Source organism: Eleutherodactylus coqui, chromosome 8, assembly GCF_035609145.1.
Source record: "Eleutherodactylus coqui strain aEleCoq1 chromosome 8, aEleCoq1.hap1, whole genome shotgun sequence".
In the NCBI taxonomy this organism is placed as follows: Eukaryota; Metazoa; Chordata; class Amphibia; order Anura; family Eleutherodactylidae; genus Eleutherodactylus; species Eleutherodactylus coqui.
This window is the reverse complement of record NC_089844.1, coordinates 168,934,325-168,955,386: the sequence shown is the minus strand read 5'-3', so window position 1 is coordinate 168,955,386 and position 21,062 is coordinate 168,934,325. Positions and strand designations below refer to the sequence as shown.

The window sequence follows — 21,062 nt, the reverse complement described above, 5'->3', positions numbered from 1 at the left end:
CTTTAAAGGGACCGCTCTCCTCCAAGATCCGCTCTCTCACATCTTTCCACACTTTAATGCACTCTTTGCACTTCTGTATCACTTTAGAGACTTCCGCCTTTTTGCCTTTAGAGGAGGCCTGGTCTCTTTGCAGCCTGGCAGACCGCAGTTTTTCCATCTGCATAACAATCTGCTTTCCTGCAGTCTCATACTCGGCCATGCTTCTTGCCAGCCGGGAGGCCAGCTCTACTACAGACTCTCCCTCTGGCCTATCACTCCACTTTTCCGGCTTTGCCAGCTTCTGTGGCTTACCTGTCTTCCTCCGGGCCTGGCTACGCGTCACCATCTCGCTGCCTGCGCTGTCGGATGCAGCCGCACTGATGGACTGGCCCGCGTTACTGCGCCTGCGACTGGAGCCCGTGTCGCCGCTGCCACGACTTAGAACCGTCCTTTTCTCCGGCTCACCTGCAGTCCTTGGCTTCTTATATTTTGCCGCTGCTGCTGCGGAACATCTTGGAGCTGCAGAAGCCACCGATGCCACTGCGGAGGTCGTTGCGGCCATCTCTGTCCTCCCTCCCTCCGACCGAGATCGGAGGGAGGAGGTGCGCGACTGCATGACAAACAAAGCCCAGAAACGTGCACTGTTCCTGGGCTCTCAACAAGGTCTCCACCTGAGAAGCAGACCACACCCTGGATCCTGCAGAGCTCTTCAGAACACAACCTTACTCCAGAGCTGCACTCACTATTCTGCTGGTGGAGTCACTGTGTACATACATTACTTATCCTGTACTAATCCTGAGTTACATCCTGTATTATACTCCAGAGCTGCACTCACTATTCTGCTGATGTAGTCACTGTGTACATACATTACTTATCCTGTACTGATCCTAAGTTACCTCCTGTATTATACTCCAGAGCTGCACTCACTATTCTGCTGGTGGAGTCACTGTGTACATACATTACTTATCCTGTACTGATCCTGAGTTACATCCTGTTTTATACCCCAGAGCTGCACTCACTATTCTGCTGGTGGTGTCACTGTGTACATACATTACTTATCCTGTACTTATCCTGAGTTACATCCTGTATTATACTCCAGAGCTGCACTCACTATTCTGCTGGTGGAGTCACTGTGTACATACATTACTTATCCTGTACTAATCCTGAGTTACATCCTGTATTATACTCCAGAGCTGCACTCACTATTCTGCTGATGTAGTCACTGTGTACATACATTACTTATCCTGTACTGATCCTGAGTTACCTCCTGTATTATACTCCAGAGCTGCACTCACTATTCTGCTTGTGGAGTCACTGTGTACATACATTACTTATCCTGTACTGATCCTGAGTTACATCCAGTATTATACTCCAGAGCTGCACTCACTATTCTGCTGGTGGAGTCACTGTGTACATACATTACTTATCCTGTACTAATCCTGAGTTACATCCTGTATTATACTCCAGAGCTGTACTCACTATTCTGCTGGTGGAGTCACTGTGCACATACATTACTTATCCTGTAATGATCCTGGGTTACATCCTGTATTATAGTCCAGAGCTGCACTCACTATTCTGCTGGTGGACTCCCTGTGTACATACATTACTTATCCTGTACTGATCCTGAGTTACATCCTGTTTTATACCCCAGAGCTGCACTCACTATTCTGCTGGTGGAGTCACTGTGTACATACATTACTTATCCTGTACTGATCCTGAGTTACATCCAGTATTATACTCCAGAGCTGCATTCACTATTCTGCTGGTGGAGTCACTGTGTACATACATTACTTATCCTGTACTGATCCTGAGTTACATCCTGTATTATACCCCAGAGCTGCACTCACTATTCTGAAGCTACAGAGTAACAATCCCTCACCATATCACCGTCATTGGTTGTAATATCAGCAGTGTGGCATTGCAGTGTTTTGTCACTCGGCCACAAGTCCTCATGTAGCCCTCGCTTTGGATACTTCGGCACATGTACGTATCTTCAGTAACATCACATGATGGGGAGTGTAGTACTTGTGGCTCTCTGAGGCTGTATCACGCCTCAGAGGCTTAGATACCACAGCATGGCGTTTCCTTGTCTTATTACCCTGGAATCTCATAGCTGTAGGATCTCATAAGGTTGGGCAGGGCTGGTCCAAGCTCCTTGTCACAGGTCACTGCCCAAACTGGTTCTGGTCGTGCATGTAAATTGCGGGTATATACCTGCCTGGAATGCAGGTGGGTGTGTCAGATACTGGATTAACCTTTTGGCTGCCAGGCACCAGTATATTTGTCATTCAAGATAGGAGCAGAGGAGTCTTCTCTGTACATAGAGCCATCACACTGACCATGCCAGGGGCACCGCCTGCACCCACCTCTGTGAGCAGCTGCCAACTGTCATCTGAAACTGCTGATTATCCATTTTCTATCTGCTGAGTTACAACATTCCCTTCCAGTCCGCATAGCAGGTAGAAAGAGGGCGCAGCTGTGGGGCTGGGTGCCAACTACTGAGAGGGTGGTGTATTTACAGTGCACCAGAGAAGGACTCTGTGCCCATACACTGTCCCGTAGGACCTACTACTCTGTGCCAGGAGAGATCCATCACCGTGCGGCAAGATACAGGTGTACAGATTGTGAGTCAAACTAGAGGGGCGAAGACTGTGCCAAGACAGGAGTAGAGGCTGTGTGCCAGGTGAGGAGCAAATTATCTGTGGTGGCGGGGGGTTTGTACTTTGTGCCAAGGGGAAATAGAACTTGGCAAAACTCTGAGCTGGAAGTGTGATGGATACATTGTGTACAAACATCCCGTAACTGGGAAGGACCAAGTGTGCAATAGCGGACGGCAGACTATGCATTGTGTGCCAGGAGGGCAGCAGTCAGTGTGCCACAGAGCTGTAGACAACCAGGTAGGTTTTCTTTACCAAGGAGAAAGCTCTTGTGCCATTGGAAGCGCAAACCTTGTCCACCAGGGCAGCAGTAGGTTGCATGGATTAGGGCAGGGGTATGTGGTATCTCAGGATATCATATGCCAAGACCACAGGTACCACCTGCCAGTAGACTAATAGACTGTATGCCAGGATAGCAATGGCTGAGTAGGTACTTTTGTGGCAGGAGAATTGAGAATACCCTGTAAGTGGAGGATAGAGGGTTTCCTTACGTAGTTGTCACCATAAGAGTACAAGCAGTGGTAGGGTAGGACTGTAGAGGGCACCCAGTATTAGGAGACTAGGATGCCCCATGGCAGTAGAAGATACTCTGTGTCAGACCATACTGTGCAGCAGTAGGTGTTCCCAGATTGTGTCAGTAAAGCAATGGATATCCTTGGGAATTAGACGATACCTTGAATCAGAAAGGCAATGGATGCCCGAAAGATACCCATGGTTGTGGGGAATAAGAGCAGAGGGTGCCCTGTGTCAGATGAGTGGGAGATCCAACAGCGATCGAGGATAACCTGTGTCAGAACAATGGAGGATGCCCAGTGTAAGAAAAGCAGATACCCTGTGGCAGTAGCGGTTACCTCGTACCAGTAAAGCATGCGCTGTGGCAGTAGAGGTTACCCCGTGCCAGTAAAGGATGCCCTGTGGCAGTAGAGGTTACCTCGTACCAGTAAAGGATGCGCTGTGGCAGTAGAGGTTACCCCGTACCAGTAAAGGATGCCCTGTGGCAGTTGAGGTTACCCCGTGCCAGTAAAGGATGCCCTGTGGCAGTTGAGGTTACCTCGTACCAGTAAAGGATGCCCTATGGCAGTAGGGGTTACCCCATGCCAGTGAATAAAGAATGCCTTGTGGCAGTAGAGGTTACACTGTACCAGTAAAGGATGTCTTGCGGTAGTAGAGGTTACCCCGTGCCAGTAAGTAAAGAATGCCCTGTGGCAGTAGAGCTGACACTGTACCAGTAAAGTAAAGCATGCTCTGTGGTAGTAGGGGTTACCCTGTGCCAGTGAAGTAAAGTATGCCCTGTGGTGGTAAAGGTTACCCCGTGCCTGTAAAGTAAAGGATGCCCTGTGGCAGTAGAGGTGACATTGTACCAGTAAAGGATGCCCTGTGGTAGTAGAGGTTACACTGTACCAGTAAAGGATGCCCTGTGGTAGTAGAGGTTACCCCATGCCAGTGAATAAAGAATGCCTTGTGGCAGTAGAGGTTACACTGTACCAGTAAAGGATGCCCTGTGGCAGTAGAGGTTACACTGTACCAGTAAAGGATGCCCTGTGGTAGTAGAGGTTACACTGTACCAGTAAAGGATGCCCTGTGGCAGTAGAGGTTACCCTGTGCCAGTAAGTAAAGAATGCCCCGTGGCAGTAGAGGTTACACTGTACCAGTAAAGTAAAGCATGCTCTGTGGTAGTAGGGGTTACCCTGTGCCAGTGAAGTAAAGTATGCCCTGTTGTGGTAAAGGTTACCCTGTGCCAGTAAAGTAAAGGATGCCCTGTGGTAGCAAAGGTTACCCCATCAGTCAAGTACAGGATGCCCTGTAGCAGTAGAGGTTACACTGTACCAGTTAAGCATGCCCTGTGGTAGTAGAGGATACCCCATGCCAAAAAGGTAAAGGATGCCCTGTGGCAGTAGAGGTTACCCCATGCCAGTAAAGTAAAGGATGCCCTGTGGCAGTGGTAGAGAATGCCCTGTATCGGTAGGGAATGCCATATAAAGTATGCCCTGTGGCAATAGAGAATGCCATGTGACATTAGAGGATGCCCTGTGGCAGTACTGTAGAGGTTACTATGTGGAAGTAGAGGTTATAATGTAGCAGTAGATGATGCCCTATGGCAGTAGTAGAGGATGCCCTGTAGCAGTAGAGTAGAGGTTACCCTGTGCCAGTAGTAGAGAATGCCCTGTGTCACTATAGAGGTTACCATGTTGAAGTAGAGATAGCATGTAGTAGTAGAGAATGCCCTGCATTAGTAACAGAGAATGCTTTGTGTCAGTAGGGGATGCCATGTAGAGAATGCCCTGTGGCAGTAAAGTAGAGTTTACCCTGTGTTAGTAGTAGAGAATGCCCTATTTCAATAGGGGATTACATGTAGAGGATACCCTGTGGCAGTAGAGGATACCATGTAGTAATAGAGGATGCCCTGTGGCATTAGAGTAGAGAATGCTGTGTGACATTAGAGGATGCCCTGTGGCAGTATTATATAGGTTACCGTGTGGCAGTAGAGGATACCATGTAGTAGTAGAGGATGCCCGGTGGCAGTAGAGGATACCATGTAATAGAGGTTACCCTGTGGCAGTAGTAGAGAATGAATGCCCTGTGTCAGTAGGGGATGCCATATAGAAGATGCCCTGTGGCAATAGAGTAGAGAATGTCATGTGACATTAGAAGTTGCCCTGTGTCAGTAGGGCCATGTAGAGGATGCCCTGAGAAAATAGAGTAGAGAATGCCATGTGATATTAGAAGTTGCCCCATGTCAGTAGGGAATACCATGTAGAGGATGCCTGGGGCAATCGAGTAGAGAATGCCATGTGACATTACAGGTTGCCCTGTGGCAGCACATTTCCGTGTCCAGCAAGCAGATTACACTGCAGAGAATAATCCTGTGTCTGGGCAGTGCGCAGCGCAGTGCTTGTTTCCAGGCAGTGCCCATGCCAGTGACAGAGCGGAGGCGGCTGCTGCTGTAATGTGCTCAGGAGCATCCCTCCTCCCAGCCTCCGTGAGTAATGCTGAGCGTCTCCTCCTCAGGACCTGCTGCTGGGCCGCGTCTCCTCACATCATGGTGCCCCCCTTATATTACCTGGTCCCAGTGCTGGGGGGCTACGCTGCCACCTCGTATTACTTGCTGAAGCATCCTCACATCCTGCAGAAGAGGAAGAGACTGGCCTTCCACTGCCGCCACATCTCCCACCGAGGGGGTAAGTCATCCCACCTGTGCCCCCTGACACCAGATACCACCCTGGCACCTCTTAACTACGTGAAGGAGTGAAGGTCCCCGACCCTTTACACTGTGAGTAATGGAATATAACCCTATCATGGTTGGAGATACATGGCTCATTCCTGTTATTATTCCTCAGTCCTATCCGTTTCTGGGAGAGCTGGGTGACAACCGGTGACACCACACTTACAGCTCTGACAAGGGTTGTCACTCAGCTTTTCCAGAGTTCTGAATGGTGACGTCTAGTTATGCTGTGATATCGGAGCAGAGAACAGATCTACACTACTAGGGAGACCAGCCATACAGGGGTCTGGGAAAGCTGGGTGGAATAGTGGCTATTTTGGTTATCACTCAGTTTTCCCAGTCTCCTGAATGGTAAATAAGGGTTGTTAGAGTCATACCGAAGGAGTTGGGGTGTCGCTACATAGCAAGGTGACTCGCCATTCAGAGGTTTGGGAAAGCTGGGTGATATACAGAATGACCTAACCATGGTATTCCTCTGTGTTTCAGGAGCGGGTGAAAGAATTGAGAATACATTAGAGGCATTTGATAAGTAAGTTGGACCAATAATTGTTCTCTGGGGGCAGCATGGGTCTATGGGGGGCAGCTTTATTCTCGGAGGGACAGTGTGGTTCTGTTGGGGGCAGTGTTGTTCCTTGGGGGTCATTAGGGGGATAAAAAAGCTGAAAGAAAAATGTTTGCTTCCGTTTTTTGTTAAGTTTTCATTTTTTAACCAGCAAAAGTGGTGCAGCATACTCCATGTAGGGGCACAGTGGTTTCCCACGGGGGCGCTGCAGGGTAGAGCATTGACCCACAACTACCAGTCAGGTCGCAGCTTTCCAGCAGAAAACAACATCTGGAATTTGATTGGGTGGGAGAAGACCTCCGTGATACATGGAGCACATAGTGCGGACCCATCACTTTGGGGGGCTCTCCAGCTTACACCACCTGTTGTGATGGGAAGCGTGGCTGATTGTGGGGCTCCTCCTGCTGGGACAACTTAAAATCAGCCATTGAGGTCTTCTTGACTGGACAGCCCCTCCAAGTATCAAAACTTCCCCGATATCCTCAGCAGTCCCCAACCTTCCTGCGTGGCGCCAGAGACGCCTATCACATTGGGATGGACTTTGTACAGATTGCAAAACGCGGTTACGTATTCCTTATATTTGCAGCGCTGTCGTGCATCACACTGACCTCCTGGAGTTGGATTGTCACATGACCAAAGATGGCCGCGTCGTGGTGTCACATGATGGCAATTTGTTAAGACAGACGGGACACAATGTCAACATAGGTGACACCACATACGAGGTAATGACAGTATATATATGTGTGTGTAGTAAAATGAAAAGTTCTGAAAGTTTCAATTCTTCACCATTTTCAACTGTTTGCTGTCAGTGAATTGAAACATTCTAGAGACTGAAAGCCCCAAAACTTCTCACAGCTGAGGGTTTGTAACAATGTGTCAGCTTGCCTTTCTCCCAGAGGACAGGAATCTCATAGATTGTAAGAATAGAGGGGTAGCAATGCATTTTATATGTTTTCCGCCCCTAGGAGCTGCCGCAGTACAAGCAGTCTCTGGAGGTCACCTTCTTCCCAGGTAGGTTCGGGTTGGTCTTCAAGTTATTGTAGAACTATAAGTCCCAGCTCACTCTCTGTATGTGTTACCTGTAATTGTACGGAGGGTCTCGTCTGTCGCAGGTCACATGTCGTCAGGTACGGACCACCGTATTCCCCTGCTGGAGGAGGTCTTCCAGAGATTCCCCAATAAACCCATCAATGTGGAGGTGAAGGAGGACAACGATGAGCTGATTAGAAAGGTACCTGCTGGTTGTGCTGCGTGTGGCGGACACTGACCCCCGTGTGGCCGCGGCCAGTAATCACGTCCTTGTGTGGTAGGTGTCGGAGCTTGTGAAGAGATACCAGCGCACGGAGAGGACCATCTGGGCCGCCACCAGCGACAGGGTCATGAAGAAATGTCGGAAGGAGGTAAGGAGAGTCAGAATGTAATGTATCTCCTCACTACTACTCCAGCCTCCTCCTCAGCACTACCACCACTCTTATCCATAATCTACTGATACTACTCTACTATCCTCCACTCTACTACTCCAATAACCTCCACTCTACTACTCCACCATCCTCAACACTACCACCACTCTTATCCATAATCTACTGATACTACTCTACTATCCTCCACTCTACTACTCCAATAACCTCCACTCTACTACTCCACCGTCCTCAGCACTACCACCACTCTTATCCATAATCTACTGATACTACTCTACCATCCTCCACTCTACTACTCCAACAACCTCCACTTTACTTCTCTACCCTCCTTCTCAGCACTACCACCGCTCTCATCCCATTATCTACTGATACTACTCCAACATCCTCCACTCTACTACTCCAACAACCCCCACTCTACTACTCTACCTTTCTCAGCACTACCACCACTCTTATGCCATAATCTACTGATACTACTCCATCATCCTGCACTCTCATTCTCGTCCCTCCTTCTCCACACTACCTCCACTGTCCTACCATCATTTACTGATACAACTCCATCATCCTCGACTCTACTACTCCACCCACCCCCTCAGCAGTACCACCACTCTCATCCCACTATCTACTGATACTACTCCAACAACCTCCACTCTACTACTCAAACAACCTTCTTAGCACTACCACCACTCTCATCCCATTATCTACTGATACTACTCCACCATCTCCACTCTACTACTCCACCCTCCCCCTCAGCACTACCATCACTCTCATCCCATTATCTACTGATACTACTCCACCATCCTCCATTCTTCTTCTCCACCCTCCTCCTCAGCACTACCACCACTCTCATCCCATTATCTACTGATACTACACCACCACCCTCCATTCTACTTCTCCAGCATCCTCCTCAGCTCTACCACCACTCTCATCCTATTAACCACTGATACTACTCCATCATTCTCCACTCTATTACTACACCCTTCTCCTCAGCATTACCACCACTCTCATCCCACTATCTACTGATACTACTTCACCATCCTCCACTCTACTACTCCACCCTCCCCCTCAGCATTACCACCACTCTCATCCCACTATCTACTGATACTACTTCACCATCCTCCACTCTACTACTCCACCCTCCCCCTCAGCATTACCACCACTCTCATCCCACTATCTACTGATACTACTCCACCATACTCCATTCTACTTCTCCAGCATTCTCCTTAGCACTACCACCACTCTCATCCTATTTACCACTGATAATACTCCACCATCCTCCATTCTTCTTCTCCACCCTCCTCCTCAGCACTACCACCACTCTCATCCTATTAACCACTGATACTACTCCACCAAAGAAATCGGATTCCCATTTAAATGAACAGATGCAGGTTTGGTACGGAGTTCGGCATGGAATCTAATCCAGCGTGCTCTTTCCCACCATTACTACTCCAATCTGTTCCTTTCTACCACTGCTCCAACATGTTCCTTTCTACTATTACTACTCCAATGTGTTCCTTTCTACCATTACTGCTGCAGCGTGTTCCTTTCTACCACTACTACTCCAACGTGTTCCTTTTTACCACTACTACTCCAGCTTGTTCCTTTCCACCATTACTACTCCAGCGTGTTCCTTTCCACTATTACTACTCCAATGTGTTCCTTTCTACTATTACTGCTCCAAAGTATACCTTTCCACTATTACTACTCCAATGTGTTCCTTTCTACTATTACTGCTCCAAAGTATACCTTTCCACCATTACCACTCCAACGTGTTCCTTTCCACCATTACCACTCCAACATGTTCCTTTCTACCATTACTACTCCAACATGTTCCTTTCCACCATTACTGCTCCAACATGTTCCTTTCTACTATTACTACTCCAACGTGTACCTTTCCACCATTACTGCTCCAACGAGTTTCTTTCTACCATTGCTACTTCATCGTGTTCCGTTCCACCATTATTACTGCAACATGTTCCTTTCTACCATTACTACTCCAACGTGCTCCTTTCCACCATTACTACTCCAACGTGTTCCTTTCCACCATTACTACTCCAACGTGTTCCTTTCTACCATTACTACTCCAACGTGTTCCTTTCTACCATTACTACTCCAACGTGTTCCTTTCCACCATTACTACTCCAACGTGTTCCTTTCTACCATTACTACTCCAACGTGTTCCTTTCTACCATTACTACTCCAACGTGTTCCTTTCTACCATTACTACTCCAACATGTTCCTTTCTACCATTACTACTCCAACGTGTTCCTTTCCACCATTACTACTCCAACATGTTCCTTTCTACCATTACTACTCCAACGTGTTCCTTTCCACAATTACTACTCCAACGTGTTCCTTTCCACAATTACTACTCCAACGTGTTCCTTTCCACCATTACTACTCCAACGTGTTCCTTTCCACCACTACTACTCCAATGTGTTCCTTTCTACCATTACTACTCCAATATGTTTTCATTCCACCATTACTACTCCAACGTATTCCTTTCCACCCCTACTACTCCAACATGTTCCTTTCCAGCACTACAACTCCAACATGTTCCTTTCCACCACTACTTTTCCAACGTATTAACTTCCACCACTACTACTCCAACGTGTTCCTTTCTACCATAACTACTCCAACGTGTTCCTTTCTACCATAACTACTCCAACGTATTCCTTTCCACCATTACTGCTGCAGCGTGTTTCTTTCTACTATTACTACTCTAATATATTCCTTTCCACCATTACTACTCCAACGTGTTCCTTTCTATTATTACTACTCCAACGTGTTTCTTTCCACCATTACTACTCCAACGTGTTCCTTTCCACCATTACTACTCCAACGTGTTCCTTTCCACCACTACTACTGCAGCGTGTTCCTTTTTACTATTACTACTCCAACATGTTCCTTTCCACCATTACTACTCCAACGTGTTCCTTTCCACCATTACTACTCCAGCGTGTTCCTTCCCACCACTACAACTCCAACGTGTTCCTTTCAACCACTACTGCTGCAGCGTGTTCCTTTCCACCATTACTACTCCAACGTGTTCCTTTCCACCATTACTGCCCCAACGTGTTCATTTCTAAAATTACTATTTCCTCATTTTCTTCTCTTCTATTACTCCCTCCGTTCTAACTGTACACATTCTCCATTATCCTTCTCTCTACTACCAGAACTACTGACCTCGTCCTATCCTATACTGTATGTGTGTATGTGTATGTGTGTGTATGTATGTATGTATGTATGTATATATATATATATATATATATATATATATATATAATATATAATATAGCCTCTCTTCCTCTCCTACATCTTCATCATCTTCCATGTATCTCCTATCAGAACCCAGACATGCCATTTATGTTCACGCCATGCCGAGGGGTTGTGCTCCTCCTCCTCTACTACACGGGGCTGCTGCCATTCGTGGATGTGCCAGAATCTGTGGTGGAGACGTACATGCCGTCCATTATAAACAGGTTAGTGTATATACGGCAGGAGTGGGCTCATTGCTGTATACGGAGGTCTCACCCCCAGTCTCTTTATAGGACGTATTTTCCAAAGCCCACACTGATGAGGAACCGCTTCCTGGTCTACCTGCAGGAGAAGTAAGTGCGGAGCGGAGCATTACAGGTTCTTCAAGGGGAACTCCATATTGTGTCACCGGCTCCTCATAACACAGAGTCACATTATATTGATCCTGAGTTATATCAGCTCTTCTACTCCAATCACATCCAAAGCTACAGTGAACACGCATGATTCTGGGAACACAAGACCCATGTGACCTAACAGATACTGAGCTCCCATAATGCACCGGAAACCAGGCTGTCAATAGGGCCCAGAACAAGAAACGATTGTAATATACCATATACTATATTACATCATATGTATTACATATGAGCCGTTCTAATCAGTGTGTCTTTCTCACAGACTGATAATGAGGAAGAGTCTGTTCCAGCATCTCCAGGCCAGAGGCATCCAGGTAACGACACATACATGTGCGGTATTATACCGCTTGCTGATCTATAATGGATGTGATACTCTGTAATGGTCATATAATGGATGCGATACTCTGCAGTGGTCATATGCAATACTCTGCACCAATTATATAATGAATGCAATACTCTGCACCAATTATATAATGAATGCGATACTCTGCACCAATCACATAATGGATGAGATACTCTGCATCGGTCATATAATATATGTGATAATCTCCATCGGTCATATAATGTATGTGATACTCTGCAAATATAATGTATGTGATACTCTGCACCAGTAGTATAATGTATGCGATACTCTGCAGTGATCATATAATATATGTGATGCTCTGCAGTGGTCATAGAATGTATGTGATACTCTGTACCAATCATATAATGGATGCGATACTCTGCAGAAGTCAAATAATGGATGCGATACTCTGCAGTGATCATATATGTGATACGCTGAAGTGATCTTAGAATGTATGTGATACTCTGCACCGATCATATAATGGATATGATACTCTGCAGTGGTCATAGAATATATGTTATACTTTGCACATATAATGTATGTGATACTCTGCACCAGTAATTTAATGTATGTGATACTCTGCAGTGATCATATAATATATGTAATACTCTGCAGTAGTCATAGAATGTATGTGATACTCTGCACCAATCATATAATGGATGCGATACTCTGCAGTGGTCATATAATATATGTGATACTCTGCACCAGTAATTTAATGTATGCGATACTCTGCAGTGATTATATAATATATGTAATACTCTGCAGTGGTCATAAAATGGATGTGATACTCCGCACCAATCATATAATGGATGCGATACTCTGCAGCGGTCAATTAATGGATGTGATACTCTGCAGTGATCATATATGTGATACTCTAAAGTGATCTTAGAATGTATGTGATACTCTGCACTGATCATATAATGGATATGATACTCTGCAGTGGTCATATAATATATGTGATACTCTGCATCGGTAATAAAATGGATGTGATACTCTGCACTAATCATAAAATGGATGCGATACTCTGCACCGGTCATATAATATATGTGATACTCTGCATCGGTAATATAATGGATGTGATACTCTGCACCAGTAATATTCTGCAATGGTATGTGCATATGTTACACATTAGTATACCTTCTCTCATGTGTCACGTGTTGCGCCCCCTACAGGTTTACCTCTGGGTACTGAACCAGGACTCTGACTTCCGGAGAGCCTTGGACTGTGGAGTGACTGGCATTATGACCGATTACCCTTCTAAGCTTCACACCTTCCTGCAGGAATATGAGGGGCAGCAGAGGACTCGGGGGGCAGAGGCGCAGAACGCTGTGTCAGACAGTGACCAGCAGAGGACGCACCTGTGAGGACACCTATATGTACACCTGTAGGCGCGTCCGACAATGTAAATAAATGATTTATTTTACAGTAAGTATACGGGCTGTGAGTCTGCGCTGACCACCATTATACTGGAGCCCACCTGTCAGAGACTGCAAGGGGTCCCACCCTGAGACAGATGCATTGTGGGAGAGTGTGCCTTCAGCCTTGTCCATATAGCAGCTCCCGGCCGTCCTCTCTGCTGCAGAACATCTTCCTCTTCATCTCCTGTGGATCTTGGCTGCAGAGCTTACTGTCCTTGTCATGCTCGTCACTCAGCTCTGCTGCACCACACTTTGCACCTCTCAGCTCTGCTCCACCGTTTATCCCTGACGCAGCTCTGCAGCGACCCCCATGTCATCAGGACCAATGCTTCTGGCATCAGAGCCCCCTGGAGGTGGCATGTGTGGGCAGGTACCAGGGCGGCGTCCACATCTGCTGCAAGAATGGTGGCTGCAGTGCAGAAAGTGGGTAACTCAGTCTTACTGGTGGAGAAGCCCAGGAGCCCATATAATAGGGGGCCACGGGGGCCAAATTAGAGATTGGGGAAGAAAATGGAGCCAAAGCAGAGGAGGGCGGGTGAGCCAATCTGTAAATAAAAGGAGTGGTCAGAGACGAACAGAGCCAGGTGGAAGGAGGCAAAGGAGAGTGAGTGCGACCTTACCTGTGACTTATGGGGCAGGCTGTCAGCGGCAGCTGGGAGATGGCAGAGGGTGATGCCCACATGGGTCTCTGGGTTATGGGGTCCCACTGCACAAGACTGTCTGTCCTGTGGGGCCGCTCTTCTCTGCCATCCTTACAGTCGTGATGTGTTGGGTCTCCACATGTGGGGTCTACCATATGCCGGATATCACCCTCTCCGGGACTCTCTTTCCCAGGTCTCTGTCTCTTTTCTCTTTCTTCCTCTCTCTTTTCTGAGACCGCCTGTCTCTCCTCTTCCTCCACTGAGCTCTCTCCTGACACAGACACACTCTCGTTTTTTTCCTCTGTGTTCTCATCTAGGACAATCAGTGTCTCCACATGACTGTCTCTCTGGGAACCTGTCAGTTCTGCTGCGCTCTCTTTATGTCTCTTCAGTTCTAAAACAACACAGAAATCATTATCATCATATATTCTGTAGCTGAATAGTGAGTGCAGCTCTGGAGGATAATACAGGATGTAACTCAGGTTCAGTACAGGATAAGTAATGTATGTACACAGTGACTCCACCAGCAGAATAGTGAGTGCAGCTCTGGAGTATAATGCAGGATGTAACTCAGGATCAGTACAGGATAAGTAATGTATGTATACAGTGACCCCACCAGCAGAATAGTGAGTGCAGCTCTGGAGTATAATACTGGATGTAACCAAGGTTCAGTACAGGATAAGTAATGTATGTACACAGTGACTCCACCAGCAGAATAGAGAGTGCAGCTCTGGAGTATAATACCGGATGTAACCAAGGTTCAGTACAGGATAAGTAATGTATGTACACAGTGACTCCACCAGCAGAATAGTGAGTGCAGCTCTGGAGTATAATGCAGGATGTAACTCAGGATCAGTACAGGATAAGTAATGTATGTATACAGTGACCCCACCAGCAGAATAGTGAGTGCAGCTCTGGAGTATAATACTGGATGTAACCAAGGTTCAGTACAGGATAAGTAATGTATGTACACAGTGACTCCACCAGAACAATAGTGAGTGCAGCTCTGGAGTATAATACAGGATGTAACTCAGGGTCAGCACAGGATAAGTAATGTATGTACACAGTGACCCCATCAGCAGAATAGTGAGTGCAGCTCTGGAGTATAATACTGGATGTAACTCAGGGTCAGTACAGGATAAGTAATGTATGTACACAGTGACTCCTCCAGCAGAATAGTGAGTGCAGCTCTGGAGTATAATACAGGATGTACCTCAGGAGCAGTAATGGTTCCAACAGACACAGGGGTGTAACGATGTCGCCCCCTGTCTCTGGATGCTAGACAATGAAACAGTTGGAGCTGCTGATGCTTGTTGGACGATCAGGTGCTCCTCTCTACTGGTGGCCTGTAGGGGGCGTCCTGAGTCCGGTCACTTTGTGTGTCCTCACACATTCACTGGTTCCCAACACCTCCTAACAGTCTGGTCAGACCCTCCTCTCTACTGGTGGTCTGGAGGGGGTCCTGAGCCCAGTCACCTTGTGTGCCCTCACACATCCACTGGTCCCAACACCCCCTAACAGTCTGGTCAGACGCTCCTCACTACTGGTGGTCTGTAGGGGGCACCCTGAGCCCGGTCACCTTGTGTGCCCTCACACATCCTCTGGTCCCAACACCTCCTAACAGTCTGGTCAGACGCTCCTCTCTACTGGTGGTCTGTAGGGGGCGTCCTGAGCCCGGTCACCTTGTGTGCCCTCACACATCCACTGGTCCCAACACCTCCTAACAGTCTGGTCAGACGCTCCTCTCTACTGGTGGTCTGTAGGGGGCGCCCTGAGCCCGGTCACCTTGTGTGCCCCCATCCACTGGTCCCAACACCTCCTAACAGTCTGGTCAGAATGGCTGGTGGGGGACAATTCATGGATATGACCATCCAGCTTCTCACATCCCAATAATGCGCCCCCCTCTGGTAACAGGGTGAAATCTCTTCTCTGCCTTGTAGAGGCGTCTAGTGGTCAACAAGCTCTACACAAGCGGAAGAAGAGGTCACTACACACAAGGAGCCTCCGAGAGCCTCTTATAGGCCAAGGGGGGAACCACTTGTAGGACCTCCGGTGACAAGACCGTCCATCTAATCACCACAACTCAAACCATTACAGATCTGCCTGAGATGGAGCCGCAGGACGGGTTATACGGCAGAGCGACAACTTCTACTGGGGCGGGGGTTTTTTTACAAAGAGTGTATATACAGAGCATGGAGGGGGTGAATACTTATACTCTGCCCTGTATGTACACAGCATATCACATTTGCCTAGGATGTTTCCTCTATGTATGAAGTGATGTAAGATCACATGATGACATCACACGTTCCAACTGACCTGCGGACTCCTCTTCGTCCATTCCTGGCCTTTTCCGCCTCGTTCTTGGGGTGCTGCTGAAATAGAGCATTTTTAGTTTTTCTCTGTATTGTATTGTATATAGCATTGCGCTCATTCTGATAATCTAAACATTTCAATGGCCGTCATATTAAAGGGGCAGCATAACATTTAGAAACAAGTAAGTTGGTGGTTCAGACTGACATGTACCCAATTACACCAGTAGGGGGCGATAAACAGAGGAGGTCACACTTACTGTTCCTGCTGACTCTTGAAATATTTGATTCCTTTTGCGAATGGGTTTTCTTCGATTTTCAGCAAGGAGAGCTATAGGGGCGAGTAAAATTATATCAGAGGAGGGGCAAACATAAGTGGGAGGAGACAGAGGGAGGGGCTAAGAGCCAGGACATATAGCTGTTTATAGGCAGTCTGCTGTATGGAGAGTGTCGGTAAAAAGTGAAATTACTGTGTAGAACTGGAGATAATAAGCAGTTAAAGGGGATGTCCATAAAATGCAATGAACCCGGGGATATCAAAGGCTTTTCTTCTCTATTCACATCTAAAGCTGCGTTCCAACTTCTGCTGCCTTCCTGTTAGCAGAGAGCAATGCATTGTGGGAGAAAAACTGTTAGGTCACATGACTGTCAGCAGGATGGAGCTAAACTGCTGTCTTTTCATGCAGAATTTTGAAGGCAGCTTTGGATGTGAATGGAGGAAAAGTGCAAGAATTGACTTAAAACTCATACAAAAACACTTAAACATTAAGGGGGGCACAGTAGTCATTATACGGGGGGGTACTTATCCTGACCCTGGAGTTCTGGTAGCTGGTGACCGCTATGAAGGACGTCTCGGGGAAGGAGATGGAGGAGGCGGGCCGCGCGTGGGGTCCGTTATTAGACATGTTGATGATGTGTAATCGCAGGTAGTAGCGGTGCATGGACTGCAGGACGATCTGAGGAGGAAACATCATTGGGTGTCACGGGAGGCGATATGAAGGTATACGGTCCTGTCGCTGGCACCGCGCTAGGTCATTCACTTCTGTGGCCTAATTCAGTGCGTAATATTTAGGCCGGTGGGAATGAGCCCTCACAAACAAGTACATGAGGACTAACAAGTTCATTGATTACAATGCAATACTCCGTTTTTCATCATTGTACGACCCTAGGGGGCGCCATTCTGCCATGATCTATACCTGCCCTCCTTGGCTCAGAGTCTTGTTGGTCAGTCGGATCTTGCTGAAGCAGATGGATCTCTCCATCCATCGGTGTCCGGGAGCTGGGGATTCGGGGTGGAGGTAGAGGCGAGTGGGGGGTCCCGGCTCTGCTCTGCCGCTCATACTCCATGCACCATCGCGCCATTTGTAACGGTTCTCACCATCCGGGACGGCCTGGACGCAGAGAGAGTAGTGACTGTGCGGATCCAGGCCGAACAGGGAGACGCAAAACTCCGGGAACATCCGCCTGCCAGGACATCCTGTGTCAGTCTTTACTGTCATTTTGGCATTCTGTTCATGATCTAGGAAACTCAGGATGAACACCCCACACTTACCGCCCATTTTTGGTGAGTATCATCTCTGTCCCCACAGCATTAAACTTCTCCCATAATTCCCTGTTCTCCAGTTGGGCGGATATTTGCAGAGCTGATGCCGCAGGCAATTCTGGAGGTGAACAATATGGTGGAGACAGATAATATCCGGTGGGATGAGCAAACTCTGCACCTGAGTGAGGCAGAAGAGACAACTTTACCGCATGACTCCAGGTTACCCGCGATCCACGAGCGGCTGCGACATTTGTTCATGAATCTATCATAGAGAGATGGGAGAATCCTGCTGGCTGCGGGGAACTACAACCCTCAGCAGACCTCACCTGTCGGCATTACAGCTCCCACAGGGCTCACCACTCAGCTTTCCCAGGCTCCTGAATGGCAAAGCCACTTCTATTAAATGCAGCTGGCTGTCTCATTTATTGATCACCATCATGTCCTGAGGCCATACTGAGCCGTAGACTAGACCCAGCCGTCCCCCAATGGTCCCCAAATCCAGACACCAACACATTACTGTTGTTCTAGAAATACTTCCCTGGGGCATTATAGCAAAGTGTATGGTGTTACATGGGACTGCAGGTGACATCTACTACATCATATGTACTCAGAGAGCTATCACTGTGTTATCTGCTGTGTTACATGGGACTGCAGGTGACATCTACTACATCATATGTACTCAGAGAGCTATCACTGTGTTATCTGCTGTGTTACATGGGACTACAGGTGACATCTACTACATCATATGTACTCAGAGAGCTATCACTGTGTTATCTGCTGTGTTACATGGGACTACAGGTGACATCTACTACATCATATGTACTCAGAGAGCTATCACTGTGTTATCTGCGGTGTTACATGGGACTGCAGGAAACACCTACCATATTATCTGTGTTTGATCAACATGCACAAAAGAAATAGCTTAATGACAAATTCAGCTCTGCTACATCTGTATAGACACATAGACATTTCATGCACTTGTGTAGAGTGGGGTCTGCAGTACTCACTCATGTCTCTCCTGGGTTCTGGAGGGGCGGGCAGGCAGCAGCCCAGTATTCCTGTTAAGTGCATGATGTGATCTGACCCCCAGGACCCACAGGGACAGTTATATACAGGGGGAGGAGAGACCCCATACAGCTAAGAGGGGAGGGGGAGCAAAGATCCCATCATTGTCTCCTTCCATTTACACACTGGGCTCTAGATTGCAAGCTCCTGTGACAAGATAATTATGTAAGTGAACTCTTTGGAATTCCCTTTATTACTGCATTGATTACCAATACAATGTGGTCTATTTGTATCTAAGTCACAATGATACCCAAACACAATGTAATTAATAACACAGATGGTTGTACCGCTCATGTCTTTTATTGTAATCATCTACAGTGCAGGGAGAAAAAGTAAGTGAACCCTTGAATTTAATAACCTATAGATCCCCCTTTAGCAGCTTTCCCCGTCACCCAACGTTTCCTGTAGCTGAAAATAAGACCTGCACAACATTGAAAATTAATTTTGGACCCTTTCTCTCTGCAAATGTGTTTCAGTTCATCAGTATTTCTGGGATGCCTTGTGCCATCAGGTTATATCACATCATCTTCCTAGTGTTGGAGTGATTCTCCAAGATAGCAATCATTGGTGGCAGTTAAAAAAAGAAAAATACTACTCACTTCTCCGCTGCGGCTCTGCCTTTACCGTGCTCTCCCTCTACCATAGCCCCAAACCATGATCCGCCCTGCCCCATAGTCCCAAACCATGATGCCCCCTCCACCAGAGCCCCAAACCATGATCCACTCTGCCCCATAGCCCCAAACCATGATCCACTCTGCACCATAGCCCCAAACCACGATGCCCCCTCCACCATAGCCCCCAACCATGATGCCCTCTTCAACGTAGCTCATAACCATGATGCTCCTCCACCATATCCTTACACCATGATCCACCCTGCACCATAGCCCCAAACCATGATGCCCCCTCCACCATAGCCCCAAAGTATGAGGCCCTTTCCACCACAGCCTCAAGCCATGATGCCCTCTTCATCATAGCTCATAACCATGATACTCCCTCCACCCTAGCTTATAACCATGATGACCCCTCCACAATATCCCCACATCATGATCCACCCTACCCCAGGTTCCACATTTGGGTGAGGTTTTGGTGTTGGTATGCAGTGTTCACCTTCCTCCATGTGTATTTGTGATAACAACTTTCACTTTATCTCATCCGTCCATAAAACATTTCTCAGGAACATTGGGGAACATCCAGGTGGTCTCGGCTAAATTTGAGATGGGCCATCATGTATTTTTGGCCATCAGCGGCTTTCTTCGTGGTGTCCTTCCATAGTCACCATTCTCAGTTAGTGTTTCTCTAATAGAGGACACATGAACAGAGTCAGTAGAATTTTCTATAGGTCCTCTGCTGTTCCTCTTGGGTTCTTTCTCCCCTCTCTCAGGATAGTGAGTTGTGCTCTTGGAATGATGTAAGAGGACGCTGCTAAGGAGAGTAGAACAGTCCAGAATGTTCTCCATCTGCAGATAATAACCGTGGATTGATTTAGATCCAGGTCTTCATCTTCGTAGCCTTTTCCAACCTCATGTATCTCTATAATTTTTTTTCTGAGACCTTCTGAAAGTTGCTTCCATTGGTTCATACTGACCAGTCTACCTTGAGAAGCACAGATCTGTTAGTAACCAGGCTTTGTGTACCTTTATTTAATGGGTAAAGCACCTGTGAAACCAACAGTTCCAAGCCCATCTCCTTAATAGAAACATCTTTTACCAGTTAGCTCTTGGAAGGAGTCATTAGCACAGAGGTTCACTGTAGATGATTACAATAAAAGACGTGAACGATGCAACTGTCTGTGCGTTATTAGTTACATTGCAGAAACCCATTGGAAGCCAAAGGGTTCACTTACTTTTTCTTGCAACTGTAAATGTGCAGGTCATTAGTGCATTGTTGTGATCCTATGCATGGAGTTGGGAGGGGCGCAGTCTGTACACAGTGTAATTCTATGTTTATATTCACCTAATCTCCATCATTACTCAATTAACACCTTGTTGCCTGCCAACCCCTCTAATGCAGTAACCCTTTTTACCCCCCATCTGTTGTCACCACTTCTGCTATGAGGCCTCCTTGTGCTTGTGTCATGGCTGCACTGATACATTGTATAAGGCCAGATACATTGATTCCTGTCAGTGTATCTGTGTCATATCCAAGGTTTAGGAGTCTCCATCTATTTAATTGGGGGGACACAACATAATGAGATTATGACAGGGCTCATTCAAGGCCACCAATTAGGGATCACAAT

The 21,062-nt window shown here is 47.2% G+C and overlaps 2 protein-coding genes across 3 annotated transcripts; one reads left to right on the top strand and one right to left on the bottom strand.

Annotated features, from left to right (window-relative positions):
* Positions 1 to 1,821: 1,821 nt before the first annotated feature.
* On the top strand, positions 1,822 to 13,279 carry LOC136577157 (lysophospholipase D GDPD1-like). 2 transcript variants are annotated; one of them, XM_066576932.1, is made up of 11 exons: positions 1,822 to 2,662; positions 5,646 to 5,815; positions 6,346 to 6,388; positions 7,008 to 7,143; positions 7,387 to 7,432; positions 7,534 to 7,652; positions 7,732 to 7,821; positions 11,185 to 11,318; positions 11,388 to 11,447; positions 11,770 to 11,821; positions 13,023 to 13,279. In XM_066576932.1, the coding sequence occupies exons 2-11, from the start codon at positions 5,677 to 5,679 to the stop codon at positions 13,212 to 13,214; spliced, it is 1,011 nt and encodes a 336-aa protein (XP_066433029.1). In that variant the 5' UTR covers positions 1,822 to 2,662; positions 5,646 to 5,676; the 3' UTR covers positions 13,215 to 13,279. The 2 variants fall into 2 exon arrangements, with proteins under 2 accessions (XP_066433029.1, XP_066433030.1); XM_066576933.1 differs by lacking the exon at positions 1,822 to 2,662 and adding an exon at positions 2,684 to 2,876.
* Positions 13,280 to 13,519: 240 nt separating this feature from the next.
* Positions 13,520 to 19,662, bottom strand: LOC136578007 (T-box-containing protein TBX6L-like). Its single transcript, XM_066577914.1, has 8 exons — positions 19,467 to 19,662; positions 17,771 to 17,939; positions 17,415 to 17,682; positions 17,031 to 17,174; positions 16,479 to 16,549; positions 16,226 to 16,281; positions 13,889 to 14,303; positions 13,520 to 13,813 (listed from the first exon to the last, which is right to left on the bottom strand). Exons 1-8 carry the CDS (start codon positions 19,660 to 19,662, stop codon positions 13,606 to 13,608), a joined length of 1,527 nt encoding a protein of 508 aa, XP_066434011.1. The 3' UTR covers positions 13,520 to 13,605.
* Between the last annotated feature and the right edge of the window lie 1,400 nt (positions 19,663 to 21,062).

Excerpts from the sequence above, each read along its gene's own strand:
- LOC136578007 (XM_066577914.1), bottom strand. The coding sequence starts at position 19,662 with ATGGTTATGAGCTACGTTGAAGAGGGCATCATGGTTGGGGGCTATGGT. Across the intron at positions 17,940-19,466 it reads GATCATGGTTTGGGGCTATG|GTGCAGAGTTTGCTCATCCC; the intron begins GTAGAGGGAGAG and ends TGCCTCACTCAG. Across the intron at positions 17,683-17,770 it reads ATACTCACCAAAAATGGGCG|GCGGATGTTCCCGGAGTTTT; the intron begins GTAAGTGTGGGG and ends ATGTCCTGGCAG.
- LOC136577157 (XM_066576932.1), top strand. The coding sequence starts at position 5,677 with ATGGTGCCCCCCTTATATTACCTGGTCCCAGTGCTGGGGGGCTACGCT. Across the intron at positions 5,816-6,345 it reads CCACATCTCCCACCGAGGGG|GAGCGGGTGAAAGAATTGAG; the intron begins GTAAGTCATCCC and ends TCTGTGTTTCAG. Across the intron at positions 11,448-11,769 it reads CTGGTCTACCTGCAGGAGAA|ACTGATAATGAGGAAGAGTC; the intron begins GTAAGTGCGGAG and ends TCTTTCTCACAG.